Genomic DNA, 26,804 nt, shown 5'->3' with positions numbered 1-26,804 from the left:
GTTTCCTGAATGTTGAGGTTTAAGCCAACTTTTCACTCTCCTCTTTCACTTTCATCAAGAGGCTCTTTAGTTCTTCTTCACTTTCTGCCATAAGGGTGGTGTCATCTTGTGCTTCATCCAGTCCAGCATTTCTCATGATGTACTCTGCACATAAGTTAAATAAGCAGGGTGACAATATACAGCCTTGATGTACTCCTTTCCCAATTCTAAACAAGTCCCTTGTTTCATGCCTGGTACCAACTGTTGCTCCTTGAGCTGCATACAGGTTACTTAGAAAACAGGTGTGGTGGTATAGTATTTCCATCTCTTTAAGAATTTTCCACAGTTTCTTATGATTCACTATGAAAGGCTTTAGAGCAGTCCATGAAGGAGAAGTAGATGTTTTACTGGTGCTCCCTTACTCCTCTATGATCCAATGGATGTTGGCAATTTGATCTCTGGTTCCTCTGCCTTTTCTAATCCTTCTTATAAATCTGGAAGTTCTCAGTTCACGTACTGTTGAAGTTTAGTTTGAAGGATTTTGAGCATTACCTTGCTAGCATATGAAATAAGTACAATTGTATGGTAGATTGAACATTCTTTGGCACTGCCCTTCTTTGGGATTGGAATGAAAACTAACCATTTTCAATCCTGTTGCTACGGATGTGTTTTCCAAATTTGCTGATATATAGAGTGTTGAACTTTAAGAACATCATCTTCTAGGATTGGAAATAGTTCGCTGGAATTTCATCACTTCCACTAGTGCTGTTCATAGTCAGGCTTCCTAAGGGCCACCAGACTTCACACTCCAGGATGTCTGAGTCTACGTGAGTGAGTGATCACACCATTGTGGTTATCCCAGTAAAAAAGGCCTTTCTTGTATAATTTTCCTGTGTATTCTAGCCACTTCGTAATCTCTTCTGTTTCTGTGAGTTCCTTCCTCTTTCTGTATTCAACAATACTCCATACTTCATATGGACAGAACAGGTTTTCTTTTTGAGTTCACATGACAGATGAGGAGAAATAATAGTCTCAATAACAGAATTAAAATCATAAAATATATATTCCCTGAACAAAATAGAATAATACCAAGCATCAAAAATATAATTTGAGAAATATCAAAACTTTGAGAAATATTCAACAGAATTCTGAATGTTTGAAATCAGGATATCACAATAGAAATTACAAAATAAGGCAATACTTCAAAAACAAATCAAGAATATAACTCTATTTATAACAACTGAAAAAGATGACTGAGAGAAGTTAAAAGAGAACTAAGTAAATGGAGAGAAACTATATTCATGGTTCTGAAAAATTAGTAATTTGACTTACACACATAACACAATTCTATTAAATGCTAGTGGGTACTTTTGGTATAAACTGACATAATGACTCTAAAATTATATGAAGATAAAAAAATAGCAGAATCAAATCAACAATAAAAGTAAAGAAAATGTTTTGCAAGTATTTCTAAATCTCAGAACATATTCTGAAGTTACCGTGATCAAGACAATGAAGAAGTATTAATAAAAACTATATTGATCAGCAGGAGAAAAGAGTGGAAAATAAAAACAACACTGGGAGGAAGAGATAATCTGTAAGCATATAAGTAAACCGAATCAATCCTTTAGTAACTCTGCAGAACAAAAAGCACCACAGTGCCCAGATGAGTTCACTGATAAAAGAGTTCCACCAAAAATTCAGGAAGAAATTATGCCAGTGCTCAACAACCTGTTCCAGAAAATAGAAGCAAACACAATCTTTCAACTGAACTATGAGGTCAAGGACAATGACTACCCTAATACTAGAAACACAAAGAGAAAACTACAGACCAAAGAAAAATCCTCAACCAAGTATCAGCAAATCACATCCAACTATGCAGAATGACATTTATACACTATGGCCAAATGGGATTTATCCAATGCATGCAAGGTTCATTCAACATTAGAAAAATCAATCATGACACTACATCACTCATCCACGGGTTAAAAAAGAAAAACCACATGATCATGACAACTTATGCAGCAAAAGAACTGACAAAACTGAATTCTTGTGCATGATAAAATTAGTCACTGAATTAGGAATAGAGAGGAACTTCCTCCACTTAATAAGATTATCTATAGAAAACCAACTTAACATCGTATGTTAAGTTGGGCTCAAAGCATTTCCCAAAAGCATACAAAACAAGGCAAGGATGTTTCCCTCTCACCACTCTTTCATCTACCATACTAAAGTAAAGTGATATAACAAACAAGAAAATGATGTAAAATGGATACAGATTAAAATTAAAAAGGAAAAAATGAAGCTCTTTGTTCAAATTGATATAATTGCCCATGAAGAAATTAAAAGAATCAAGAAACCTAATAAGAAAGGTTAGTAAGAATATAGAAATGTTGCCAGACATACAGTTAATATACAAAAGTTAATCATATTTCTATACAGTAATGAACAAGTGTAATTTCTAAGGAATCTGCCTGCTAATGTAGGAGACACGGGTTTGATCCCTAAGTCAGAAAGATCACCTGGAGAAGGAAATAGCAACCCACTTCAGTATTCTTCCCTAGAGAATCCCTTGATCAGAGGAGCTTGGGGTCCCAAGAGTCAGACATGGTTTGGAGTAAACAACAACCAGTACATCAGCTGCTGCTGCTGCTAAGTCACTTCAGTCGTGTCCGACTCTGTGTGACCCCATAGACGGCAGCCCATCAGGCTCCCCCGTCCCTGGGATTCTCCAGGCAAGAACACTGGAGTGGGTTGCCATTTCCTTCTCCAATGTGTGAAAGTGAAAAGGGAAAGTGAAGTCGCTCAGTCATGTCTGACTCGTAGCGACCTCATGGACTGCAGCCTACTAGGCTCCTCCGTCCATGGGATTTTCTAGGCAAGAGTACTGGAGTGGCTTGCCATTGCCTTCTCCGAGTACATCAGCACTTGCCCTAAAATGAAGTATATAGGAAAAAAAATCAATGAAATAGGTATCTAATACCTATATGAAAAAAGTACAAAGTACTGATTAAAAAATAACTAAGTAACAGGAGAGATTTTTCACATTATTCAGAAGTAAAGCTTAGTAATATTTAAGATGTCAGTTTTTATAAACTTGATTCAAAGATTCAATGGAAGCAAGTAGAAATTAAAGGTTATTTTTACAAATTTTTAACAAAGTGATTCTCACATAATGAGAGACAAAAGACCCCAAAACTCCAACATAATATTGAAGTACAACATTAGAGGACCGACACAGGTTTATTAAATGATTTTAATATCAAGCTCCGGGAGTTGGCGATGGACAGGGAGGCCTGGTGTGCTGTGATTCATGGGGTCAGAAAGAGTCGTATACGACCGAGCGATTTAGCTGAACTGAACTGAAACTGGTATCAAGGCAGCATGGTACTGACAAAAGAAACAGATAAATGATCAACAGAACAAAATACATAACAGATAAATAGAGCTAAAGAAATACAGTAAAATTTCTGACAACAGAGCACAGGCAATAAAATGAAGCAGAGACAGTCTTTTCAAGGAATGGTGTGGAAAATCTGACAATCTTGTTTGCATATTGAAAACAAGAATCTGGGACTTCTCTGGTGGTGAAGCAGTTAAGAATTTGCATGACGATCAGGGGACACAGAAGTGATCCCTGGTGGAGGAAGCTATCACATGCTGTGAAGTAACTAAGGCGGTGCACCGCAACTACTGAAATCCGTGTGCTCTGGATCCTGCAAGGCACAATTATTGAGCTTGTGAGCTACAACTACGAAGCCAGTGGACTAAAGTCTGTGCTGCACAACAAGGGAAGCCACCAAAAGGAGAAAGTCATGCACCACAACTGGAGTAGCGTCTGTTCTCTTCAACTAAAGAAAGCCTGCACAAAGAAATAAAGACAAGGCACACTTGAAAATATATACACACATGAACATTTTTTATTTAGTAGAAGAAAAAGGAAAATTTTTACACATGACACCATTCACAAAAACTAAGTCCAGGTGAGCCTTAGACTCAAATATAAAATGCAGAAGTATGGAAATCCTAGAAGGTAATATACGTCAAATTATGTAGCATGGTGCTAACGTTTCTAATATACTTTCTAAGGCTCTGTTACAAAAAAGAATTGATAGCTGGACTTCATTAAAATTTAAAACTTCTGTGAAAGATAGTCTAAGAGAATGAGAAGGGAAATGAAGACTGGGAAAATATATTTACAAAAGGCACTGCTGTTCAGTTGTGTCTGACTTTTTGCAACCCCATGAACTGCAGTATACCATGCTTTCCTGTCCATCACTATCTTCTGGGGTTTGCTCAAAGTCTGTGTCCATAGAGTTGATGATGCCAGAAGGAGTGATGCTGAAGCTAATGCTCTAAAGCTAAAGCTTTAGCCAGCTGATGTGAAGAACTAACTCATTAGAAAAGACCATGATGCTGTGAAAGAGAGAAGGCAGGAGGAGAAGGCGATAACAGAGGATGAGATGTCGGATGGCATCACTGACTCACTGTACATTAGTTTGAGTAAACTGCATGAGTTGGTATCGGACAGGGAACCCTAGCATGCTACAGTCCATGGTGTCGCAGAGTCAGACACAGCTTAGCAACTGAACTGAACTGAAACATGCTCCGAAAATCATCAGTTATACTAGATTTCAAAAAAAAGATATATCACTACATCCCTATTTGAATCAGTAAAATTCAAAACAGTGTCATCATCAACTGAATGTGTCCCCTGAAATGGTACACTGAAGTTAAGTCTTCACTGAATGTGGAAGCAAGGCCTTCAAAGGTGATTACTTAAAAAATCTGGAGATTTAAAGAAAGGAATTTCTGTGTCTTAGAATCCATCAAGGGGCTTCCCTAATTGCTCAGTGCTAAGGAATCTATCTGCCTGTCAATGCAGGAAACATGGGTTTGAGTTCTGTGTCGGGAAAACCCCATATGCTGTGGGAGCAACTAAGCCTGTGTGAGCAACTAAGCCTGTGTGCTATGACTACTGAGCCTGTTCTCTAGAGCCCAGGAACCACAACTACTGAGCCTGTCCTCTGCCAACAAGAGCAACTACCTCAATAAAAAGTCTGAGCATCACAACTAGAGAGTAGCCCCACTCACGGTAGAGAAAATCCTGTGCAGCAACACAAAGACCCAGCACAGCCCAAAACAAATACATAAAAGAAACCATAGACATTCCTTTTGTGATCAACAACCACAATGACAAGAGAGTCAACTATGAATAAGACAGAGAGCTCTCAAAAGACATCAAAATCTGCTGATGACTTGATCTTGGATTCCTCTGACTACAGGAGTATGATAAACAAAAGTCTGCTGTTTATCAAGTACTTTGAGTCTGCCTAAAACTCACCAACTCTCAGTTGGGGAGAGAAGCTAGCACAAACAGAAGCCTCAGTCACTGAGGGAGGCAATGAACATAAAAGTCTTTTTAGAAGAGAGCTGTCAGTTTCTTAGAAAAGTCATCAGTACTCTTACAGTAGGATCCATTCATCATGCTCTTCAGTTTTTACCTAAATGAGTAAAAAGCTAACTCCACACAAATCTGCACGAGAATGTTTATAATGGCTTTACATATAACTACATAAACACAAAGTGACTGGATAAACAAAGTGCAGTTAATGCAAACAATAGAACACTACTAAGTGATCAAAAGTAAATATAGTTATCATCTCAACAAAACACACAAACAAAACTAAATGTATATTGGTAAGAGAAAGTCATTCTAAACAGGCAACATCCTGTATGCTTTTAGCTATATGACATTCTAGAAAAAGCAACCATATAGACAGTAATAAGATCTGTTGTTTCCACATATTGAAAGAAGGTTGGAGGAATAAACAGTGCACAGGGTATGTTTATGAATCTATTTTGTACTGAAGATGGATGACTATCACACACATCTGTAAATATCAATATAATGTGCAACAGAAAGACTGTATTAGAATGTAAAGTATGGGGCTCTATCACATTCTAATATAAGATGTTCAGGTTAGTGGAAACATTGGTGGGGCGGGGGAGTAGTTTCAGGGATTTTCCATAATATCTGCTCAGTTCTTTAAAACCATTTAAAGTGATGTTAAATGTAGTTAATAACTTTTAAGGTGGTGGCTGTTCAAGAAATCCCTATCTCTGCATCAAAAGTTTCAATGTTTCTCATTTCCTCTTAGGATTCATCAAGCTCTTCACGAATTAAACCTGATCCTTTGTGTTTCCTCTTTATTGTAGCCACATGTGATATGACCTGCTCTTCTAAATTCAGTTCTCTGAGACTGTAACTTCTTAGTTCCCTCCTAAGCTACTTTCTCCACAGTGTAAATCAGATTTTATTATAATTTATCATAGGTGAATCTTTCTTCATTAGGCTTTTTACCACACTAAAATAAATGCTTCACAGATACCAGAGTATTGACTGTATGCAGGATATATCTGCATATATTAAATAACTGCAATTAACAATCATGGCCATGATGTTTTTATTCATTAAGCAATGGAATCTGAAAGAATTGTATGTCTGCTTTTTTTCTTTATCTTCAGACTGTCTAGCATAATTCACATACATATTAATTTACACTAGATACATAACCACCACGTGCACAGATGACCTTACAACATTGTATTAATATTGAAACACAAAATTCTAAAATAATTGTCATTTAAAAAAGATGATATTTCTTAAATTGTAATTTCTTTTCCTCCAAAAGTACACAAGTCAAAGAAAAATTACTACGTAACAAGTACAGCAGCTAATCTTTCTTTTACCTGAGTGGAGTTAGATAGTTGTTTTCTCCATGGCTCTTCTGTGCTGCTGGTCAGGTTTGTGCAGTTATGAGGTAGAGTGAATGTGTTTTGCTGCAGATAAGGCACATTTCCATTACTTCCACTTCGTGTTAAGTAATTACTGCCTACCAAATTAGTGTCTGTACACCCTAGCGGTTTTGAGGTGCCAGAAAGAATACAGCGTGCAGGAAAAGGTCCACTGGACAAAGGATTTTCAAAACAAGCAGAGTGCACTTCAGGCTGAGAGACACTAGGTACTCTGGATAGAGCAGAATGTGGTTGCTGGCTAGACAAAGAGTTTGTAGGCAGTGATGAATCAGCTATTGGCCCATTGGGAATTCCAGTAGTTTGTCCTGTTTGTCTCATCTTCAAAAACAAAACAAAAAAAACCTGCTTGTGTGACTTTGAAAATGTGTTATCAATACATCCCTAACTTTATCATAACATTTAATCTCTTGAGATTAAAAAACATACATTTTAGAAATGAAATGCTGTATTTAAATAGGTAAAGCCAAATCTTTTTCACTATATAGTTAAAAGAAGCCTTTGCTTATAAGGGGTATGCAAGAAAAAAAAGAAATTGAAAACAGTCAGTTAGTCATTTATAGGCTTTATTTCTCATCATGAAGTAAGGGATTTCAAATGGCCATTCTATTTATGCCAAATCCTTGAAAATAATCCTTAAAACGTCTCCACTTCAGAATACTTTAATTGTAAAGTAATAAAAAGTAAGCCTATAGAACACACCTGAAATATGCAAAAACCATAAAATATATTTCCTGTTGTTTTCCAAATTAATTTACGGCTATTAAACAATAATAGAACTGCCCACCAGTAGTTTTTAGAACTCAGATGTATAAATTCTAATGACTACACATAAAAAGTAGAAATAAGCATTAATAAATTCTTAAGTTATATTGCAGTCAAGAAAAATTCTTAACATAAATGATAAATATTCATAATAAAAACAGGATACATACTTGCTGCATTAAGACAAACTGACTTTCCAACTGTTGCAGCATCAATTTCTGTGTCGGATTTAAATTATCTCTATCTATGCGTAGCTGTTCCAAGTACTAGAAAAATTTAAAAGTACACAAAGGTAAATCAAGCAACCTGTAACTGAAAAGTCTACAAACCAAGCAACTTTGTGTTATTTCTAACCAAACGTAATCAATACCAAAATAAATTCATTATGAAAAGCTAAGAAAGATTTCAAAAAATTAGAATTCACTTGATGAAAATAATTTGTTTTGAATTAAATACATCACACGGAAAGGAAATTATAATTCTAGGTTGTTTAACTATAAAATGTGTCATAACAAAAATGCTTAAGGGCAGCTTTATTTACAATAGGCAGAAATTATGTAAAAGTGTAACAACAGAAGTCCAGTTAAACAACATGTGGCTTCCAAGAAAGTTTAAAATGTAGCATCATGTAACCATAAAGAACAAAGTAGCCATAAAATATATGAAAATATCTCAAAGACAGATCTTTGAGGAAGGTGAGCAGGGAGAGAAGATACAGCAGTCAACAAGCTATGTTAGTATAAGGGATAAAAATAAAACAGATCAGCACATTTTCTTGTACATGTGTATGTATCTCCAGAAACAAAAGGAAAAAAAAAAACTACTAATACCGATTATTTGTTGGAAAGAAAAATTAAGTAGCTGGAGGCAGGAATTTCAACGACCCTTTAAAACCTGTACAACCCATCCCCTAATAATTCTTAAATTTCAAATATATGAATATATTATTTCTTTTTAAAAAAGTAGAAAACAAAAATGTATTATGATTTCTATTCCTTTGGAAAATGTAGGCTCCTTACACTTAAGTACATATTAACTTCGCTTACTGCCATTCAATTTTAAGAATTAATACCCAACAAAAGCTTAAAACTTACTACTTCCACTACGTTAAAACATGTGATTAAAACTGTCAAAAGAATATTTCATACATGTAATTTCTGTGGTGTCAAACACCATGAATCAACTTGTTCCTCTACTGAAGTATATGATACAGTTTGACCACTATGCCAGTTCTCAGAACCATTTTCAGGAAAATTTATTTTAAATTAAAAAATATTTGATTAAATTCATACACCAATAGTTGTAACTCATGAGATACTAAATGACTAGCAATTGGAATATATACAGATAAACAAGGCTTATGTTTTAAAAGCATTAAAAAAATTAATGCATAACGCATTTGGAAAATGATACATCTGAAAAGTCATTTATTCTTTAACTCCTCCTTAAAAGGTATGGTCATCTGAACCACAACTCAGAGATCTAACAGACTGTCCACTATATTCAACACTCTATTTTAATGTCCATACAAAGTAGTGGTAAAATGTATGTTAAATTCAAAAAAGCAGGGAAATGAATAAAATGTCTTCATGAACATAAAGTTTTCCCTACTTCCTATATTTAAATAACGTTACAATTTCAGGATAGGAAATACTGCTTATAACAGCTTAAAAAAACAACCCTTTTCACTCTATGGGAAACAGTCAAAATATAAGACAGGCACAACTTCAGAAGACTTAGAATTTAATTTCTAATTGAAATCTTTCATTTCTCTGAAAAATTTATATATACCTTTGTTGGACTGGATATTCTTTTCCTCTTGGCAGGACTGGACAGGTCATCTACTTGACTATAGGTAATCTTATGTACTGGCAAGGGCTGTTGTGAAATTGGTGTCTCACTGAGGCCTAATACAGGTTCATTATTTGGATGATGAGATTTGTAGGCCTAAGGATCACAGAGGTAAAAAAAAAAATATGGTTCTATATATTCTTAATTCATGCATTCAAATTATAAAACCTTAGGAACTGCTTACTTTCCAAAACTATGTAGACATCAAGAATTGCAATTGAAAATCAAAGTCAAGTATTTCATCAATGGAGAACATGTACCTTATTTTAAAAAATTTACTTTTTAAAAAATTAAATAAAACACAGTATGAAAGTCCCTTAAGAAATCCCTTTTGAAATCATAAAACTATACAAAAGTTTTAAACTACCCCAAGAATCTTCCCATATCAGAGGAAGTTTTATTTTGATCTAAAATCCCTTAGTAGTATAATTGAAAGGATTCTATTTTTTTTAAAAAAAGCCAATTCTGTACTTAGTAATTTAGATCTGACCACTACAGAATGGACAGAACCCTTAAAGCTGGGCACCTACAGAAGATAACCCAACTTCTCACCTGCTGTGCTGTGTTCATGGCACCCTGCCTGGAGGTAAGCTCTGCGGGTATTGGTAGGCTCCATGCCTCCTCAATACTAGGAAGCAATTTAGTTTTATTCTGTAGACTACCTTGTGGAAGGTTACACAACTGAGCCTAGGAAAAATTATGTAAAAAGCAAATTTAAAACAGGACTACTTGAGTAAGAGCAAGTCCACTAAAACTTCCTCAATTTATAGGTATTTTTTAAAGAAAGCAGATTATATATCTGGGGTTTCAGATATATGCTAAAGAGGATAACTAAAACACACTTTCAAGAATAGGAAAAAAGCTAAGCTCTGTTTTTCAGAATTCTCTTTGATACCTTCTTGTAAAATTTCACACAAGAGTGAAAAACAATGTCTGTGTTCTTTTCTCTAAAATGTTATAACTTAAAAATGTAAATAACACTCAAAATCACACAAATTAAAATGAATCAGAAAAAGTAATGATGCAAAAACCATTTTCAATATAGTATTATGTTAAAGTGAAAAGGGGGAACTATGGAAATAAATTATTGACATCAAAAAAAATTAGACAAACTTTCCAGCCACCCTCCTCTGCCAGGTATGTATGGGAATCTCTTTAAAATATGCTACTTCAAGAATTTACCTGTAAAACTTTAATTCTTCCTGTAAGCATAGCAGTATTACTGCAACTTTTGCTTCTAGTTGCATTTAAGTAGCATTTAATGGCATCTTGAGGCTGGTTACAGGATTCATAGAGAGTGCCAAGGTCCATCCATGCTGCTGCATGTCCGTGGTCCAACTGTACAGCACAAATATAGGCCTGCAATGCATCCATAGGCTGATTTTGCTGCTGATAGAGCACACTGGAAAGAGATATAAAGTTTACTAAAACTGTGTGTAACATTAATACATGCATTTAGATGAAGTTCAATAAACATGCATATCAATTACAGCATTATAAACTTAACACACAAGCCTTACCCTATTGAACACCAGGTATCTGCACTTGCTTCGGATTTATCAATAGACTGCCTGTAAGATATAAAGGCATCCTGAACCTTTCCGATACTTGAATAGCACCTGAAAGAGGGAACGAACAAGGTAGATATAAATATATAGTTTAAATGTATTCATGTTTCCACAAATGCTAATTATATTAGCTTGTCAAAATGATATATAGGGAAAGAGAAAATACTTGTTAATCAAGATATGTGTTTATACATAAAGATTTTAATGTACATTACAACAGCTATTAAATTAACTTTCTGTCTTATGACTGCTAGCAAATGTTATATAATGTATGCCTTTCAAACCTTTACAGCCAGAATTTGTTCACTGCTAGAAGACACTTAAATATAGAGCTCTTTTATACGTACTTTAAACTCAAGCTTCTTACAAGAGCAAAGTAACAGAGAAATTAAATGTTGATAAATACCTCATGGACACATCCAAATTTTCCTTTCTGAACTTAAAGATACCAATGACAAACATTTCTTAATTCATGAAAAACATAAAACTGAACATATCAGTTCAGTTCAGTCGCTCAGTCATGTCCGACTCTTTGCGACCCCATGAAATATTAAAATACATACAAAAAGGGGTACAAATAAGCCTAAATAAAGAATGGCTAATTTGTGGGCTGACAAACATCAAAAAGCCCAGTGAAAGAGACAGAGACAGCAATTTCAAAGAATGCATACAACCTTAAGAGTCTTGAGGAAGAATTAAAATGGAAACAATAATGCAAACAGGGATAGACATTGTAAGATCGGACCTCAGTGGTCATTGTTGGACTTCTCTTACCCCTCTTCCCTTTCCCGCGGGACTTTTTTCCCGCCGGACTCTGACTATTGTGCTCTATGAGTCCTGAGGAAGAATTAAAATGGAAACAATAACGCAAACAGGGATAGACATTGTAAGATCAGACCTCAGTGGTCATTGTTGACTTCTCTTCCCCCTCTTCCCTTTCCCGCGGGACTTTTTCCCGCCGAACTCTGACTATTGTGCTCTATACTCTCATTCCCTCCCCCACTACTGAAGTGTCCTGATAAAAATCAACCCTCTCCTAACCTCCCCCTCCCGTCCAGAAACAGCAAGAACTATTCCACTGCATCAGCACAACCTTGAGCAGACCGGGCAACCAACGCAGTCTTGCCCCGCCTCGGCTAATTGACCTGAGAGACCACCACTCCAAATCTTGCCTAAAGTTACGTAAGTTGCCTCTTGCCTTTGTTCGGCGCGGACTTCCCTGACCTCCCTGTGTTAGGTCCGGGAATCCCGCCCGGGGAGGGGGGGCGCGCCTAGCCATTAAACCCTGTTACATTATCTATTTGGCGTCTGGATTCTTTCATTTAACATCATTAGGCCGTTTTGACCATTAGAGATCATGTGAATATTAACAGACAGAAAAATTTTTAACAAAAGGGTATTTTAATGATCAGACAAATGTTATATCTATCTCCTGTCTAACTTAATGTTAAGAGATCTGAAGCACTAAGTAAAGCTGTGTTTTAGCTCTTTCTGCTACCTGAATTATTATGTTACCTTGAGGAAACTACTTCCTTGAATTCATGTCCCCTACTTGTAACATGAAAGGGTAAAAAAAAGTTGCTGTCTGATCATCCCTAATTTTTTAAGTTTTCTGTGTGTGGCAGACTCTAACATTTTCATGACCAGTGTTACTACTGTATTGCAACATCCCTATCTCAATTTAACAGATACATCCCAATCAAGAAACAGTTATAATATGAAATAAAGCCTTGGACATAGAGGTAACACATAGTTTCTGAAATACTGCTGCAGTTGCTGCTAAGTCACTTCAGTCGTGTCCGACTCTGTGTAACCCCACAGACAGAAGCCCACCAGGCTCCCTCTTCCCTGGGATTCTCCAGGCAAGAACAATGGAGTGGGTTGCCATTTCCTTCTCCAATGTGTGAAAGTGAAAAGTGAAAGTGAAGTCGCTCAGTCGTGTCCCACCCTTAGCGACCCCACGGACTGCAGCCTACCAGGCTCCTCCATCCATGGCATTTTCTAGGCAAGAGTACTGGAGTGGCTTCCCACTGAATCTCTATAAATTTTACAGACATTGAGATCCTCATTCAGAGCTTCAGTAAGTTTTTTTCATCTAACTAACTATGGTTGCACTGGGTCTTTGCTGCTGCCTATGGTCACTCTCTAGTTGTGGTATCTGGGCTCCAGGCTAAGTGAGCTCACTAGTTGCAGAGTATAGGATTAGTTTAGTTGCTCCATGGTATGGGAGATTATCCCACACTAGGGCTCAAAACCATGTCCCCTGTACTGTTGCTGCTGCTAAGTCACTTCAGTCGTGTCCGACTCTGTGTGACCCCATAGACGGCAGCCCATCAGGCTCCCCCGTCCCTGGGATTCTCCAGGCAAGAACACTGGAGTGGGTTGCCATTTCCTTCTCCAATGTGTGAAAGTGAAAAGGGAAAGTGAAGTCGCTCAGTCATGTCTGACTCGTAGCGACCGCATGGACTGCAGCCTACCAGGCTCCTCCATCCATGGGATTTTCTAGGCAACAGTAGTGGAGTGGCTTGCCATTGCCTGTACTGTTAAGCAGAACAGTATTCCTACTGGAGCACCAGGAAGACCTTCAATAAGCTATAAAAGGTCATTTGTCAGAAATGTGATTCTGTTTTCTATTAGTAAAGTCAATTAGAAGCAACATATCAAAAGGCAGCAGGGAAGAAAAGAAACAACATTATGGGAAAAACTAACATTAAAAATAAATGCTGTCAAGGGACTTTCCTGCTGGTTCGGTGGCTAACAACACCCTGTGCTGCCGATTCAGGAGGCCTGGGTTTGGCCCCTAATCAGGGAAATAGATCCCACATACTGCAGCTAAGACCCTTAACAGCCAAATAAATAAATGCTGTATAAAATGATCATCTTTGGCCCTAAACAAGTATCATGTAATCGAAAAATCTAGACTTGGTCCATACTGGTAGAAAAAATATTAAAAAACAGAACATACATTGTTGTTTTAAATTCAATTAACCTCAGTGAAGTCCTCTGTAGAATACTGCTTTTCCCAAAGAGATGGGAAAGTGTATCCTTACTAAAATGAAGATTTTAAACATATTTCATTACATATATTATAGGTGGCTGTGATTAACCAGAAACAACAAAAGGATACCTTAAAAGAGTCACATACAATGTACATGACATTATGCTATAGATTTTTATCTTGGGTCAAAAGGAAAAAAATATCCTGGGTCATATTATTTTAAAAATCTAAATTAGCAGAGTGCTAATAAAAAAACCTGATATTAAGTGTCACACTCCCCTCTTTCTAAAGATAATAGGGTGATTTTAAAAGAGGTTTAATATAAATATTGCACAAAGGTAAAAATTAGCTCCAAATGCAAAAACTACTTATTTCACTTATTTCATTTACTAAATGCTTGACTGACAACAACAAATGGAAATGGAAGATGAAAAAAGATTCAGTTTATCCCATATGATCTTTAGCAGAGGAGAAAACACTAAGTTGAGAAGGAACTGAAACTAGACTCTTTTACAAGCCTAGGAGAGACTAGAAAAATTCTATGCTGAAAGTAGCTAACTTTGATTATTATACAAAATTAATCAAAAATGGAATTTTTAAAAAAGAAATTATTTTAATAATAATCTCAAATATAAGTATACTTCCTTTTTAAAAGAAAAAGTCACTAAAGGTAATATTAACACAAAACCTAAATGTGTATTAGCCTTTACATAAATAAAATCAATATCAATAAGAAAGGGGCAAAATTTACAGTCAAACCAAATAAGACAATTAAATTTATAACACTGAAAAAAGGTAACTGATATATCTAATCCAATCCATTCATTAATCAGTGGAAAATTCCAATCTCAAATGGTTTAGACTTTTCAATATGCTATACATGATCATCAGATAGAATAAAAATGAATTCTGTTAAATAAATACATTTTAAAAATGATAAAAATGATAGAAGGAACACAATTTAAATACTGAACAGAAAAACAATAGCCCAATTAGCATGTAATAAAATTCTTTAAAACTCTTTGAAAACTAGTAATAATTCAAGTGAAATGAAATCTAATAAGCAGAATAAGAATTCTTCAGTAAAAGCACCTAATTCAGAATGATCTGAAATGATCATATTTACCTCCCAAAACTCTGTTACAATATTTTAAAAATAAACTTCCACTAAGGATATTACAGGTTGTATTAACATTTTAGATTAGAAACCACCTCTAGATAGCACAACCCAAGAGTCTGGTCTCACCTGCCAAGAAAATACCAAGATTGGCCAGAATTAGGATCTGCCTCCAATGACTTTTGGAGATACTGAATAGCACAGCTTTCCTTGGTGGCTTTGTCTCCAAATAGATCCACATTATGATGCATCCATCCTATAATTAATGAAGTGGAAGCCATTTACCCATGATTCAACCACTCTTCTAGTCTCAAGAAAATCAGGAAGCACACAAATACCCTTCTTGTATATTTATTTACTTATCTTGAATCAAAATTTCCTAAATTTCAAACTATCAAAGGCAGCTACAGGAAAATCCATTTTACTAAATGGGATACAATCAACAGAGGGAAATTTAAAACATCTATAGTACTACATAGAAGTCACACTCAGATACTCCTTTTCTGAATTTAATTTGGAAAATAAATTTTTGATTTATAAACCGAAAAGTAGAAAGAGGATTAATTTATTTATTCTTCAAAGGTTGAAACATTTTGAAAACAATGTAGTAAATCCATGTTCATCTCTCAGGAATAAACAAAACTAAAAATTTTCAAAGATAACTTATTAAAAAGAAAACACCTTACCAAAGATCCCACGTTTTACGGACATTAATTATTTTCAAAGAATCGTATACATATGATCAAAAACAAAATATTTCCAAAGCTATATGAATATGTAAATAAAAAATTGGTTCCAAAACAGATAAAAGCAATACAGCATTTGAATAATGAAGAAGTAGAAGAGTTACAGCAGCAAAGACAATGAAAAGACTGGACCATGAAAAAAATGTTAAACACTTAAGACAAATGGAAATATAGTGCTTCATTTGTCAGTAAATTCATGTTATAAAATTAACTTGGCAAAAGAATAACCTAGGCAAAAGTATGACTAATTGCTTTTGACATTACAGGCAAAATACAGCCATTTCAAAAATACACTATCACAAGTTCATTAAAATTTGGAAACTATTTGCTCAAAACCAAATACTGAAACAAAAAGCAAATTAAACCAAATCTAAGATCAAACATATACATGATAAATAACTAACAACATGAAAGTAGTAGTAATACATTACATTATTTCTGAGCACCAAACTTTTGTTTTTTAAACATAAGAATGTAACAAGTAGTTACAGAAAATAAATAAAATATTCTTTAATTTTTAGGTGACACAGTTCCATTAAGTCATATAATAAAATACCCTATGAAAACAAGCTCACAGCACTGAACTACCATTTGAATTATTTTAACTCATTTAACTTCACAGAGTGCTTATTATAAGCACATGGGAATGTTCAAACCTCTTCTAGAGGCCAATTACTAAACAAGAATTCTGAGAACTTAAAAGGAGTGAACTGGACCACTGAATCCAAATTATGAGATGAAATATGCTAGATGGGTCAGCAAGATTCCCTGGAGAAAATGGCAACCCACTCCAGAATTTTGCCTAGGAAACCCCATGGACAGAGAAGTCTGGAAAGCTACAATTACAATCTATGAGGTCATTGAGTCAGACACAACTTAATGATTAAAACAAGCAAATAAGGAATAAATACATTAACTCTTGACCAAAAAAAGAGAAGTACATGTACAATAGAAATATTTACAATATAAAATACTCACTTAAAATACAATCTCAAAATACACATCACAATCAATTCTAAAACACAGGAGTTTAGTGAAAAATTTTTAAGCGAAAGAATTAAAACTGTTCTTACCCACTCCCACCAAAATTTTAATAATAATGCATTATGTAATAAAAAGTAAACTTTTATGTACCTAACTGTTGTAAAACAGTTGCTTTTACTTGTGCAGGTAGGTTGTCTGTCTGTAAAAGCTGTTCATAAGCTTCCTTCGCAGAATGATACATTCTCTAAAGAGCAGAAGATATTCAGAGAAAAAGATACATCATTACTGAAACAAAGGAAACACAGATATAGAAAACAAACTAGTGGTTACTACTTGGGAGAGGGAATTGAGGAGGGGCAAGATAGATGAATCAAAGGTGTTAGGAGGGACAAACTATTACATATAAAAGAGAAAAAGTACAAGGATGTATTGTACACATAAGGAATTTAGTTGATATTTTACAATAAATTAAAATGCAATTAAATCTTTAAAAATTGGAATATCTCTGTTGCATATATTAACACCAACTATACTTCACCCAAAAAGCCTTAAAACATAGAATTAATGTTTCAGGTAATAAATTGCAATAAACACTCATATATATGTTATATATAACATAAAATTTAGCAGTATATGATTCAGACAATAATGATATTTTTAAACCTTCCAGTATGAAAATATAGAGTTCTAATTTATTAACTGAATATTAAACTGTGCACCATCAACTTTCAAAATAACAGCTAGTAAAACTCTACTTCACACTAATACAGTATCAGTAAAATAAGGTAATTATAACATTTGCGGTTTCCCACAACTTAAAGGAAAAAATAATATTCACCTTAGACAGTACTTAATAACATTCACAAAGCTGTAGAACTATCCTACAAGCAGATGGATAATTAACCTGGAAAGACTTTCAAAGATATGCATATTTTATTAAGCAAATACAAGAAATGCTACTACTATCCTTTACAAAGTCTAAGAGGAGAAGTAGTTAATCTAATTGGCATTTTAAAATATGCTGTTTTAACAGAAAATATCCTTGGAAAATATTTATAAATGATGAGGTATTCAAGACATAACTTCCCATAGACATGATAAACAATACTCATATTCAAGGTACAAGCAAATTTACAAATGACACCACTGCCCACAGTTCTTCAAAAATTACTGTAAGACTAAATTCTTTTATCACACTGTGATGTTTAACTCAACCCTTCCAAAACAACAGAAAATGATACTAAAAGGAAATCCAAACTATGGTGTCTTTAAAACATACGTGGAAAAGCCCAACAGACAGTTTTAGTCTTAAAAAAAAAAAGATGATGAAGTCATTTCAAAGACATATATTATTAAATAACATTTCTATTTTTCAAGTATTTGGCTGTGCCAGGTATTAACTTGTGGCACATGGGATCTTTGTTGCATCATACAAGATCTTTTGCTGTCCATGGGATTCACTAGTTGTGCCACAAAGACTTGGTTGCTCCATGGCATATTCCCTTAAGGAACCTCAGTCTCTTGTTCCCTGATCAAATAGAACCAGTGTCCCACCCATTACAAGGTGGATTCTTAATCACTAGACCATCAAGGAAGTCCCAAGGACATAGTATTAAATAAACAGAAAAATTAAAATAAATGTATAAATTGGGGCTAAAAACAGTTTTTACTCCAACCAAATGAGACAAGAACGAAAAAAAATCCCTGCACTTTTTATCTCTCATATACACGCATACACATGCCATAATTTTAAGACAGCAAACCAACATTCAGAAAGCAGCCCAATAACAAGGATACATAGTTGTCAAGCATAAACATAGTTAATAAATTAAGCAGGATACAAAATTAACTAGCAAAAATCAGCTGAACCAAGCTGAAAGCAATCAGAGGACACTAGAATGATCATGTATGTTAGCCTTGGGGAGGGCGTAATTATTGCAGAACATCAAAGGATTAAAACACAGCAGGAAAAGCAATGTATACTTCCTATGGAAATGGAAGTATAACAGTTTTAAGAATTGTTGTTACCAATGCAACACAAACATATACACCTGTAGTAGATCTTTCACTTACAAATATCACTCACTGATTTTTTTGATTCTGAAATTTAATAAACTTATCAGGTGGTGGTGGTGGTTTAGTCACTAAGTTGTGTCTGATGCCTGTGACCCCAAGGGGTGTAGCCTGCCTTGTTCATCTGTCCATGCGTATTCTTCAGACACGAATACTGGAGTGGGATGCCACTTCCCTCTCCAAATAAACTAAATAGGACATTCATCTTTTACTTCAAGAAAAATCATTTAATTCATCAGTGTTTAATTTTTTAAAAAGTTCCATTCTTGCAATTATAGTTTTATGTGATGTTACTGTTACGCATGGAAACATTCATCTGTGCCAATTGAAAAATAGAAACAATACTGAGAAAGACTTTAGTTAGTGCCTGAATAAGTTTTTTGATGTATGTAATAAAAATGTTTTTGATGTATTTTTCAAGTATTAAGTAATAGGTAGAAAAACGTTTAACAACTATGATGCTAACTACACACAGCAATGATTCCACAATATATACTAATTGTGCTGCATACCTCAAACTAGTACATTATATACCAATTAAATATAAATAATACTGGAGAAAACAATCAACTGTATTTTGATATATTAACAGAATAATTCAAAAAGGAAATTAAGGTAACAAGTCAACTTACTGCACCACTAAGAAAATCAACTTAAAATTTGCCAAATACGTAAAAGACTTTATTTTCTTTATCCATTCATCTGTTACGATTGTTTTCACATACCAGCTATTATTACTAGTGCTGCAATGAACATAGGAAAACTAACATCTCCTTGAAATCTTGAATTCAAACTTGTTTTGAATAAACACTCAGAAGTCTGAATACTGGATCCTATGATACTTTTTAAAAAATACTGGATTCTATGATACTATTCTTAATTTTTGAGGCCTCTTCATACTGTTTTTCTCAACCTGTTGTACCCTTCTGCCTTCCCACCAATAGTCTGGGAAGTAACTTCATATTCTTAACAATACTTGCTTTCTTATGTTTTTTGATAACAGCATGTAGATATGTTTTATCTAAAGTATAAACTTTTTTAAAGACATAATGCATTTTTAATAGAGGATAATATAGGGTAAACATAACCTTCACATGCACTAGGAAACCAAAAAACCGATGCAACTTGCTTTTGTGCAATACTTGCTTGTTTGCACTGCCCTGACATTGAAACTACAATATTTCTATTGTATTTCTAGGTGTTTCTGTATTAAGATAACACTTCCTGAAGCAATGTAAGGATTCAATATAATCCCTATTAAAACCCTGCTGTAACTTGCAGATATTTAAAAAGTCATCCGAAAGTTCATATGGAAGGAATTTCAAAAGGCTTCAAACAATTAGCAAAGTAAACATGAACGAAAATTTTAAAACTTAATATTTCTTGGATTAAAAGGTATAGTTTTCTTCATCTTAGACTGTCTTAATAGAATACATATAATTAACATAATACTTAGGAAGCATCACTACAAATAAAGCTAGTGGAGGTGATGGAATTCCAGTTGACCTATTTCAAATCCTAAAAGATGATGCTGTGAAAGTGCTGCACTCAATATGCCAGCAAATTTGGAAAACTCAGCAGTGGCCACAGGACTGAAAAAGGTCACTTTTCATTCCAATCCCAAAGAAAGGCAATGCCAAAATATGCTCAAATTACCACACAATTGCACTCATCTCACATACTAGTAAAGAGATGCTTAAAATTCTCCAAGGAGGCTTCAGCAATACATGAACCATAGCCTCCAGATGTTCAAGTTGGTTTTAGAAAATGTAGAGGAGCTAGAGATCAAATTGCTAATATCCGATTCATCATGGAAAAAGCAACAGAGTTCCAGAAAAACTGCTTTATTGCCTAAGCCAAAGCCTTTGACTATGTGGATCACAATAAACTGTGGAAAATTCTTCAAGAGATGGGAATACCAGACTACCTGACCTGCCTCTTGAAAAACCTGTATGCAGGTCAGGAAGCAATAGTTCGAACTGGACATCAAACAGACTAGTTCCAAAATAGGAAAAGGAGTACGTCAAAGCTGTATATTGACACCCTGCTTAGTTAACTTAAATGCAGAGTACATCATGAGAAATGCTAGGCTGGAGGAAGCAGAAGCTGAAATCAAGATTGCTGGGAGAAATATCAATAACCTCAGATATGCAGATGACACCACCACCCGTATGGCAGAAAGTGAAGAAGAACCAAACAGTCTCTTGATGAAAGTGAAACAGGAGAGTAAAAAAGTTGGCTTAAAGCTCAACATTCAGAAAATGAAGATCATGGCATCTGGTCCCATCAATTCATGGGAAATAGACAGGGAACCAGTGGAAAGAGTGTCAGACTTCATTTTCCTGGGCTCCAAAATCACTGTGGATGCTGATTGCAACCATGAAATTAAAAGACGCTTACACCTTGGAAGGAAAGTTATGACCAACCTAGACAACATATTAAAAAGCAGAGACATTACTTTATCTTTTCAATTTTTTGGCAGCACATGGCTGTGGTATCTTATTTACTCTCCCAGGCATCAAAACTGTGACCTCTGCAGCCGAAGTAGACCACTGGACCACAAAGAAATTTAATTTTTTGAGGATTCAAGGCTTTGCTTCATTAGCCTATAATTGAAGAATTATCAAGCTCATTAATGAAAGCACATAAAAAGAAGAACATAATAGGACTGAGTGAAAGAGGAATAATGAGATCTTCTTACTTATAAGAGACAGTGGAATCAAAACCAAAAAAGGTAATACCAAATATTCTGCTTACATCATTAAAATGATGAAAAAGGCATTCATGTGAATCTTAAGTAGGCAAGAAAAAGACAATATTATAATTATTAGGAGGTATGACTGTATATATCCTGAAGAGTCAATTTTACAAATAACAAAAAAATTTGTTCAGGTCAGTTCAAGAGTCATAACCATTAATAGGAAATAAATTTCACAAAATTGGGGAGAAGGGTGTCCAACACTGTATATATCTTGGCTTTCTCTTAATCTTTGAAATTTCAAGCTATATATCATATCGAAAGTGGTTTTAGTTGCGAACACAACTATATCCACACATTCACACACATTTAAACACCCTCCATCCTCCCAACTGCTCCATATCTTCATTCTAAGTATAACTCAAACCACGGTTATTTAGGGAAGCCAAAACTAACCTCACTGAACAAAAAGAAGTCTATGTACTCCAGTACTTTAATACTGTAAAACTTTAAACATATACAAAACAGAAAATATTATAATACAGTTTTACATACCTACTTAAAAGTATCAAATTATTTCAATACCCCAGATTTGATCATTTTGAGGCAAATCTACTACCAGTTATACACAAAAAAATATTATGTGTATCTTATAATATACATAACTGTTCTCTAAAACCAAAATATATTTCCCTATAAGAATTACAATAATTATTATTAAATTTTCACTGTATATCAAAATTAACACAACTTTCCTCTAGTTGCATTTTTACGGCTGGTTTAATTCAAGAGTGAAATAACATCTAACCATTGAAACTGGTTATGTCTCTTAAATATCTTCTAATTTACAGAATGGCTTTTGTTTCCCTTCAACCCCCTTTTCCCGCTTAAAGTCTTAATAAACTACTGAACAATCAAGAGTTTTTTATCCTGTCCTTTATTCATTTGAAGATTTCTCCATTGTTCCCTATTAAACCAGTTCATAGAGGAAAACAGTTGGCTTCAGTTTCCTTTTTCACAAGAGAAAACATAAATGGTGTTTCTGTAACACTAACTTTTACATTTTAAAAAACTTCCTTCTCTTAACATAGATGTTAAAATAAAACCAGGGGTTCTAAAATCTACCCAATTATAAGCCTTTATAGCTGATTTTTCTTTCTTATGATACATGTGCCTGATGTGAGCTTCAACTAATGTGAAATACCCACACAAGCTAGCTAATCTGAATAAATACACTGCCAACTATGTGACTAAATAAAGAATGAGACTGTAGGCCGTGTCCCACTGTAGTAGAGATTATAGTTGATTTAGACAATTTAACTTTTGGGCCACTTGTTTTTCTCTTCCCGAGCTTCAATTTCCTGGTGATACAGGTTTAAACGTACCAACACAAACTGAATTCTTAAAATTTTTCATTAATTCCAATAGAAGTAGTACTCCTCAGGTTTTTCTATTCTTATGATCTCATTGTGTGCATAGTGAGAGGTATGAGGTAAGAGATCATAGAAATCTGTGATCATAGTAAGTACAGGAAGGGTAAGTCCAACCACAACAGTTCTTACTGATGGACTCAGTTCAGCATGTAACAGATTCTAGGTTTAGAGAGGCAAACTGTATGAATTTCTATTTAATCATTACTACTTCCATTATCTTCATGTGAATAAACATTTGTGAAGATGTCTAACAATTTCTTTTGAGTTTTCTTCATTTGAGAACAAACATATACTCAAATAAATTACAGCATACTCTATACATTGCTTCATTTTCCTCCATTCACTTAAGAGTATGTATGATATTTTCCCAAAGGATACACAGAAATACATATTCTTCATTCCATTAATACACAAATGGATTGCACTAGATAGTACAAAATACCATATTTTATTCAACTTCTTTCTAGGTGCTAGACACCTGAGTTATTTTGATATCTCTCACTAAAGTACCTGATCTCATTGATTTGTTCTATTTTCTGCATAATATACATCACACTGCATGTTTATTGTCACCCTTCCCACAAGAAAATAAGTTTCTATTTTTATAGGTGGCCAAGAACTACTGACATATCAAAAGTGACCAATTAGATAAATTAATGAATACACAGTTAAGAACAACAAACAAGAATTTAAAAAATTTACCCCTATAAAAAATACTAATATACCCCAAAATTTAACAATAAATTTAAGGAAAGGTACTCCAACTTCCTCATGGAGGGATACTTATTCAACAAAGGGAGAAACACAACAAAGAAGAAGATAACAAAGTACCCACCTCTCCCTTTAGTGCACTGGTGAAGCACAACATTGCTACTGTCATGGAAACAAATATCTAATCAAATATTTCCCAAGTATGTGGGTAAATCACAAAAATTACTATAATATTGATAAAGGGTGAACTGCACTTCCCAGGTAGCTCAGTGATAAACAATCCACCTGTAAACGTAGCAGATACAGGTTCAATCCGTGGGTGGGGAAGTTCCCCTGGAGAAGAAAACAGGAACCCAATCCAGTCTTCTTGCCTGGAAAATAATCCCAAGGCCAGAGGAGCCTAGTGGACTATAGTTCAGGGTATCTTAAAGAGCAGGACATAACTTAGCGACTAAACAACAACAAAATCAAACAAGGCCTTGTAACACAAGAAGCCATTTATATAGAACTGCCATATGATCCAGCAATCGCACTCCTGGGCATACACACCGAGGAAACCAGAACTGAAAGAAACACATGTACTCCAATGTTCATTGCAGCACTGTTTATAATAGGGAGGACATGGAAGCAACCTGGATGGCCATCTGCAGATGAATGGATAAGAAAGCTTTGGTACATATACACAATGGAGTATTATTCAGCCATCAAAAAGAATACATTTGAATCAGTTCTAATGAGGTGGATGAAATTGGAGCCTATTATACAGAGGGAAGTAAACCAGAAAGAAAAACACCAATACAGTATACTAACGCATATACATGCAATTTAGAAAGATGGTAACGATAACCCTGTATACGAGACAGCAAAAGAGACACAGGTATATGGAACGGTCTTTTGGACTCTGTGGGAGAGGGTGAGGGTGGGATGATTTGGGAGAATGGCATTGAAGCATGTATATTATCATATGTGAAACGAATCACCAGTTCACGTTCAACGCATGATACAGGATGCTTGGGGCTGGTGCACGGGGATGACCCAGAGGGAGGATAAGGGGAGGAGAGAGGTGGGAGGGGGTTTCAAGAAGGGGAACACATGTACACCCGGGGCAGATTCATGTTAATGGATGGCAAAACCAACCAATATAATATTGTAAAGTAAAAAAAAATAAATAAAATGATTACAATTATATGGGGGAAAAAAAAGTCATTTATAGGTCACACTGTGCTGGGCTATGCACAGTCATGTCCAACTCTTTTCAACCCCATGGACTGTAACCACCAGACGCCTCTGTGCATGGTGATTCCTCAGGAATAGGTAGCTGTGTCCCCCTCCAGAAGATCTTCCCAACCCAGAAACTGAACCCATGTCTTCGGCATTGCATGTGGATTCTTTACTGTCTGAGCCACCAGGGAAGCCTGAATACCGTAGTAGGTAGCCTATCGTCTCTCCAGGGGATCTTCCAAACCCAGGAATAGAATTGGGCTCTCCTGCATTGCAGTCACATTCTTTAACAGCTGAGAAGTCTACAGATCATACCACTGCGTCATTTATGATAATCTGTTCTCAATCTAAGAATGTGCCAGTGATAAGAAACGGAAATAAGCCCAGAAGTTAAAATGATCTCTGTAAATTTTCATACATGTAATCTGGCATTCAGTAAATAATTCAAAGCAAACAGGAAAGAATTAAGTAAAGATAAAGGAGAGAAAAATTAAGCAAAAACAAAAGAAATGTAAATTTCACATATGAGAAGTATCAGACACTGACTTTCACATAACTAGGATTTAATATGTTCAAGAAAATAAATAATGGATAATTTCAGCCCACAATCAATACCATGGGAAAATCCATCAGAAATTTTAAGACAAAAAGGGGATAATAAAAACTAAGAACTCAGTGGTGATTTAACTACAGATCTGATACAGAAAATGAGAAGCTTAATGATCTGAAAAATAAATCAGAAGAAAACATAGATAAAGGGAGAGGACAAAAAACATAGAAAATACAGACAAAAACAGAAATGGCAATGATAATTCATACAATGTAAACACTAGGTACTTAAAGGATGAAAGACAACTGAAAGCAGTTTTAGAAGAAGTGATCTCCAAGTAAAACATAAAAGGACAACAAAGTACAGTTTCTAGAAATACAAAAATTCACGAAAATGATAATTTTCACCTAGGTGAAAATGATAAAGCATTAGATGATCATGTTACCAAAATTGCAGGAAACAAAGAAAACTTTTAAGTAATCAGCAAAAAAGAAAAAAGAACAACAACTAAAAACCAAAGTAAAGGTGCATATAACCTTTTAAGAATCAACAATGTAATCACAGACCTGAAGAAAAAATAAAGGCTGACAACAATGGAACACACATTTCAAAGAGTGAAAAAAAATAAATTCTACACTCATTGAAAACATTCATCAAAACATAAAGAAGATTCATCACTGAAAATCAGGGACACAAACATACAAAATTATATCTCATATTATTACTCATACTTCTTTAAGAACTGGTTTAATGAGCTTTTAAAATTGAAATGCTAAAATGAATACAGGAAAATCTAAAGTAACCGAGTCTTCATAACTTATCACAGTCTGCCCAAGAACAAAAGACACATTTTCAATAAAAACAAAGATCATTAAGCAAGACTGATGATATGATAACCTAAAAGCAAACTAAAAAAACTCCATCTGAAATAAATAATAAAGGTATAAACAACAAATTAAAGACGGAGATCAATATAGAAAGTATAATTTGAAAATCCACTATTGTATTCATTAGTCAACATATTATGGAACTACAGGTCAAAGAAATCAACAAATCACAAATGAAATTAGAAAATATTCTAAAGTAACAAGTGAATAACACTGTAAACTTTTAGAAAAACAAAAAAATAACTCACACTGTTTTTCAAACTAGAAATCAATCACCTATGCATGTTAAAAATTAATAAAAGATAACACTGACTAAATTAAATCCAAAGTAAGGAAGAAGAAAAGAACAGTAATTAACAAAACAGAAAGCAATCATATAATAAATGCATATAAAAATTATTACATTT

At 34.6% G+C, this 26,804-nt stretch overlaps 1 protein-coding gene across 15 annotated transcripts in view; it reads right to left on the bottom strand.

Annotated features, from left to right (window-relative positions):
* Positions 1-26,804, bottom strand: part of LOC129557945 (lysine-specific demethylase 6A-like) — a 175,667-nt gene that overhangs the window by 45,232 nt on the left and 103,631 nt on the right. For 8 of the 15 annotated variants that reach the window (XM_088834368.1, XM_055428604.2, XM_055428603.2 and 5 more), the window contains 8 exons: positions 16,975-17,068; positions 15,224-15,350; positions 10,932-11,030; positions 10,594-10,813; positions 9,964-10,098; positions 9,352-9,507; positions 7,731-7,826; positions 6,733-7,140 (listed from right to left, as the gene is read on the bottom strand). In XM_088834368.1, coding sequence (XP_088690494.1) covers positions 6,733-7,140; positions 7,731-7,826; positions 9,352-9,507; positions 9,964-10,098; positions 10,594-10,813; positions 10,932-11,030; positions 15,224-15,350; positions 16,975-17,068 — 1,335 coding nt within the window. Of the gene's footprint in view, positions 1-6,732; positions 7,141-7,730; positions 7,827-8,708; positions 8,807-9,351; positions 9,508-9,963; positions 10,099-10,593; positions 10,814-10,931; positions 11,031-15,223; positions 15,351-16,974; positions 17,069-26,804 lie in introns of all 15 variants that reach the window. The other 7 variants (XM_055428607.2, XM_055428606.2, XM_055428612.2 and 4 more) reach the window with 6 other exon arrangements.

The sequence above is a fragment of the Moschus berezovskii genome, chromosome Y (genome assembly GCF_049115385.1).
Source record: "Moschus berezovskii isolate FMDL1 chromosome Y, NW_MosBer_1.0, whole genome shotgun sequence".
NCBI classification, from domain to species: Eukaryota; Metazoa; Chordata; class Mammalia; order Artiodactyla; family Moschidae; genus Moschus; species Moschus berezovskii.
Note: the sequence above shows the minus strand (reverse complement) of the source record. Positions and strands in the feature narration are given on the sequence as shown.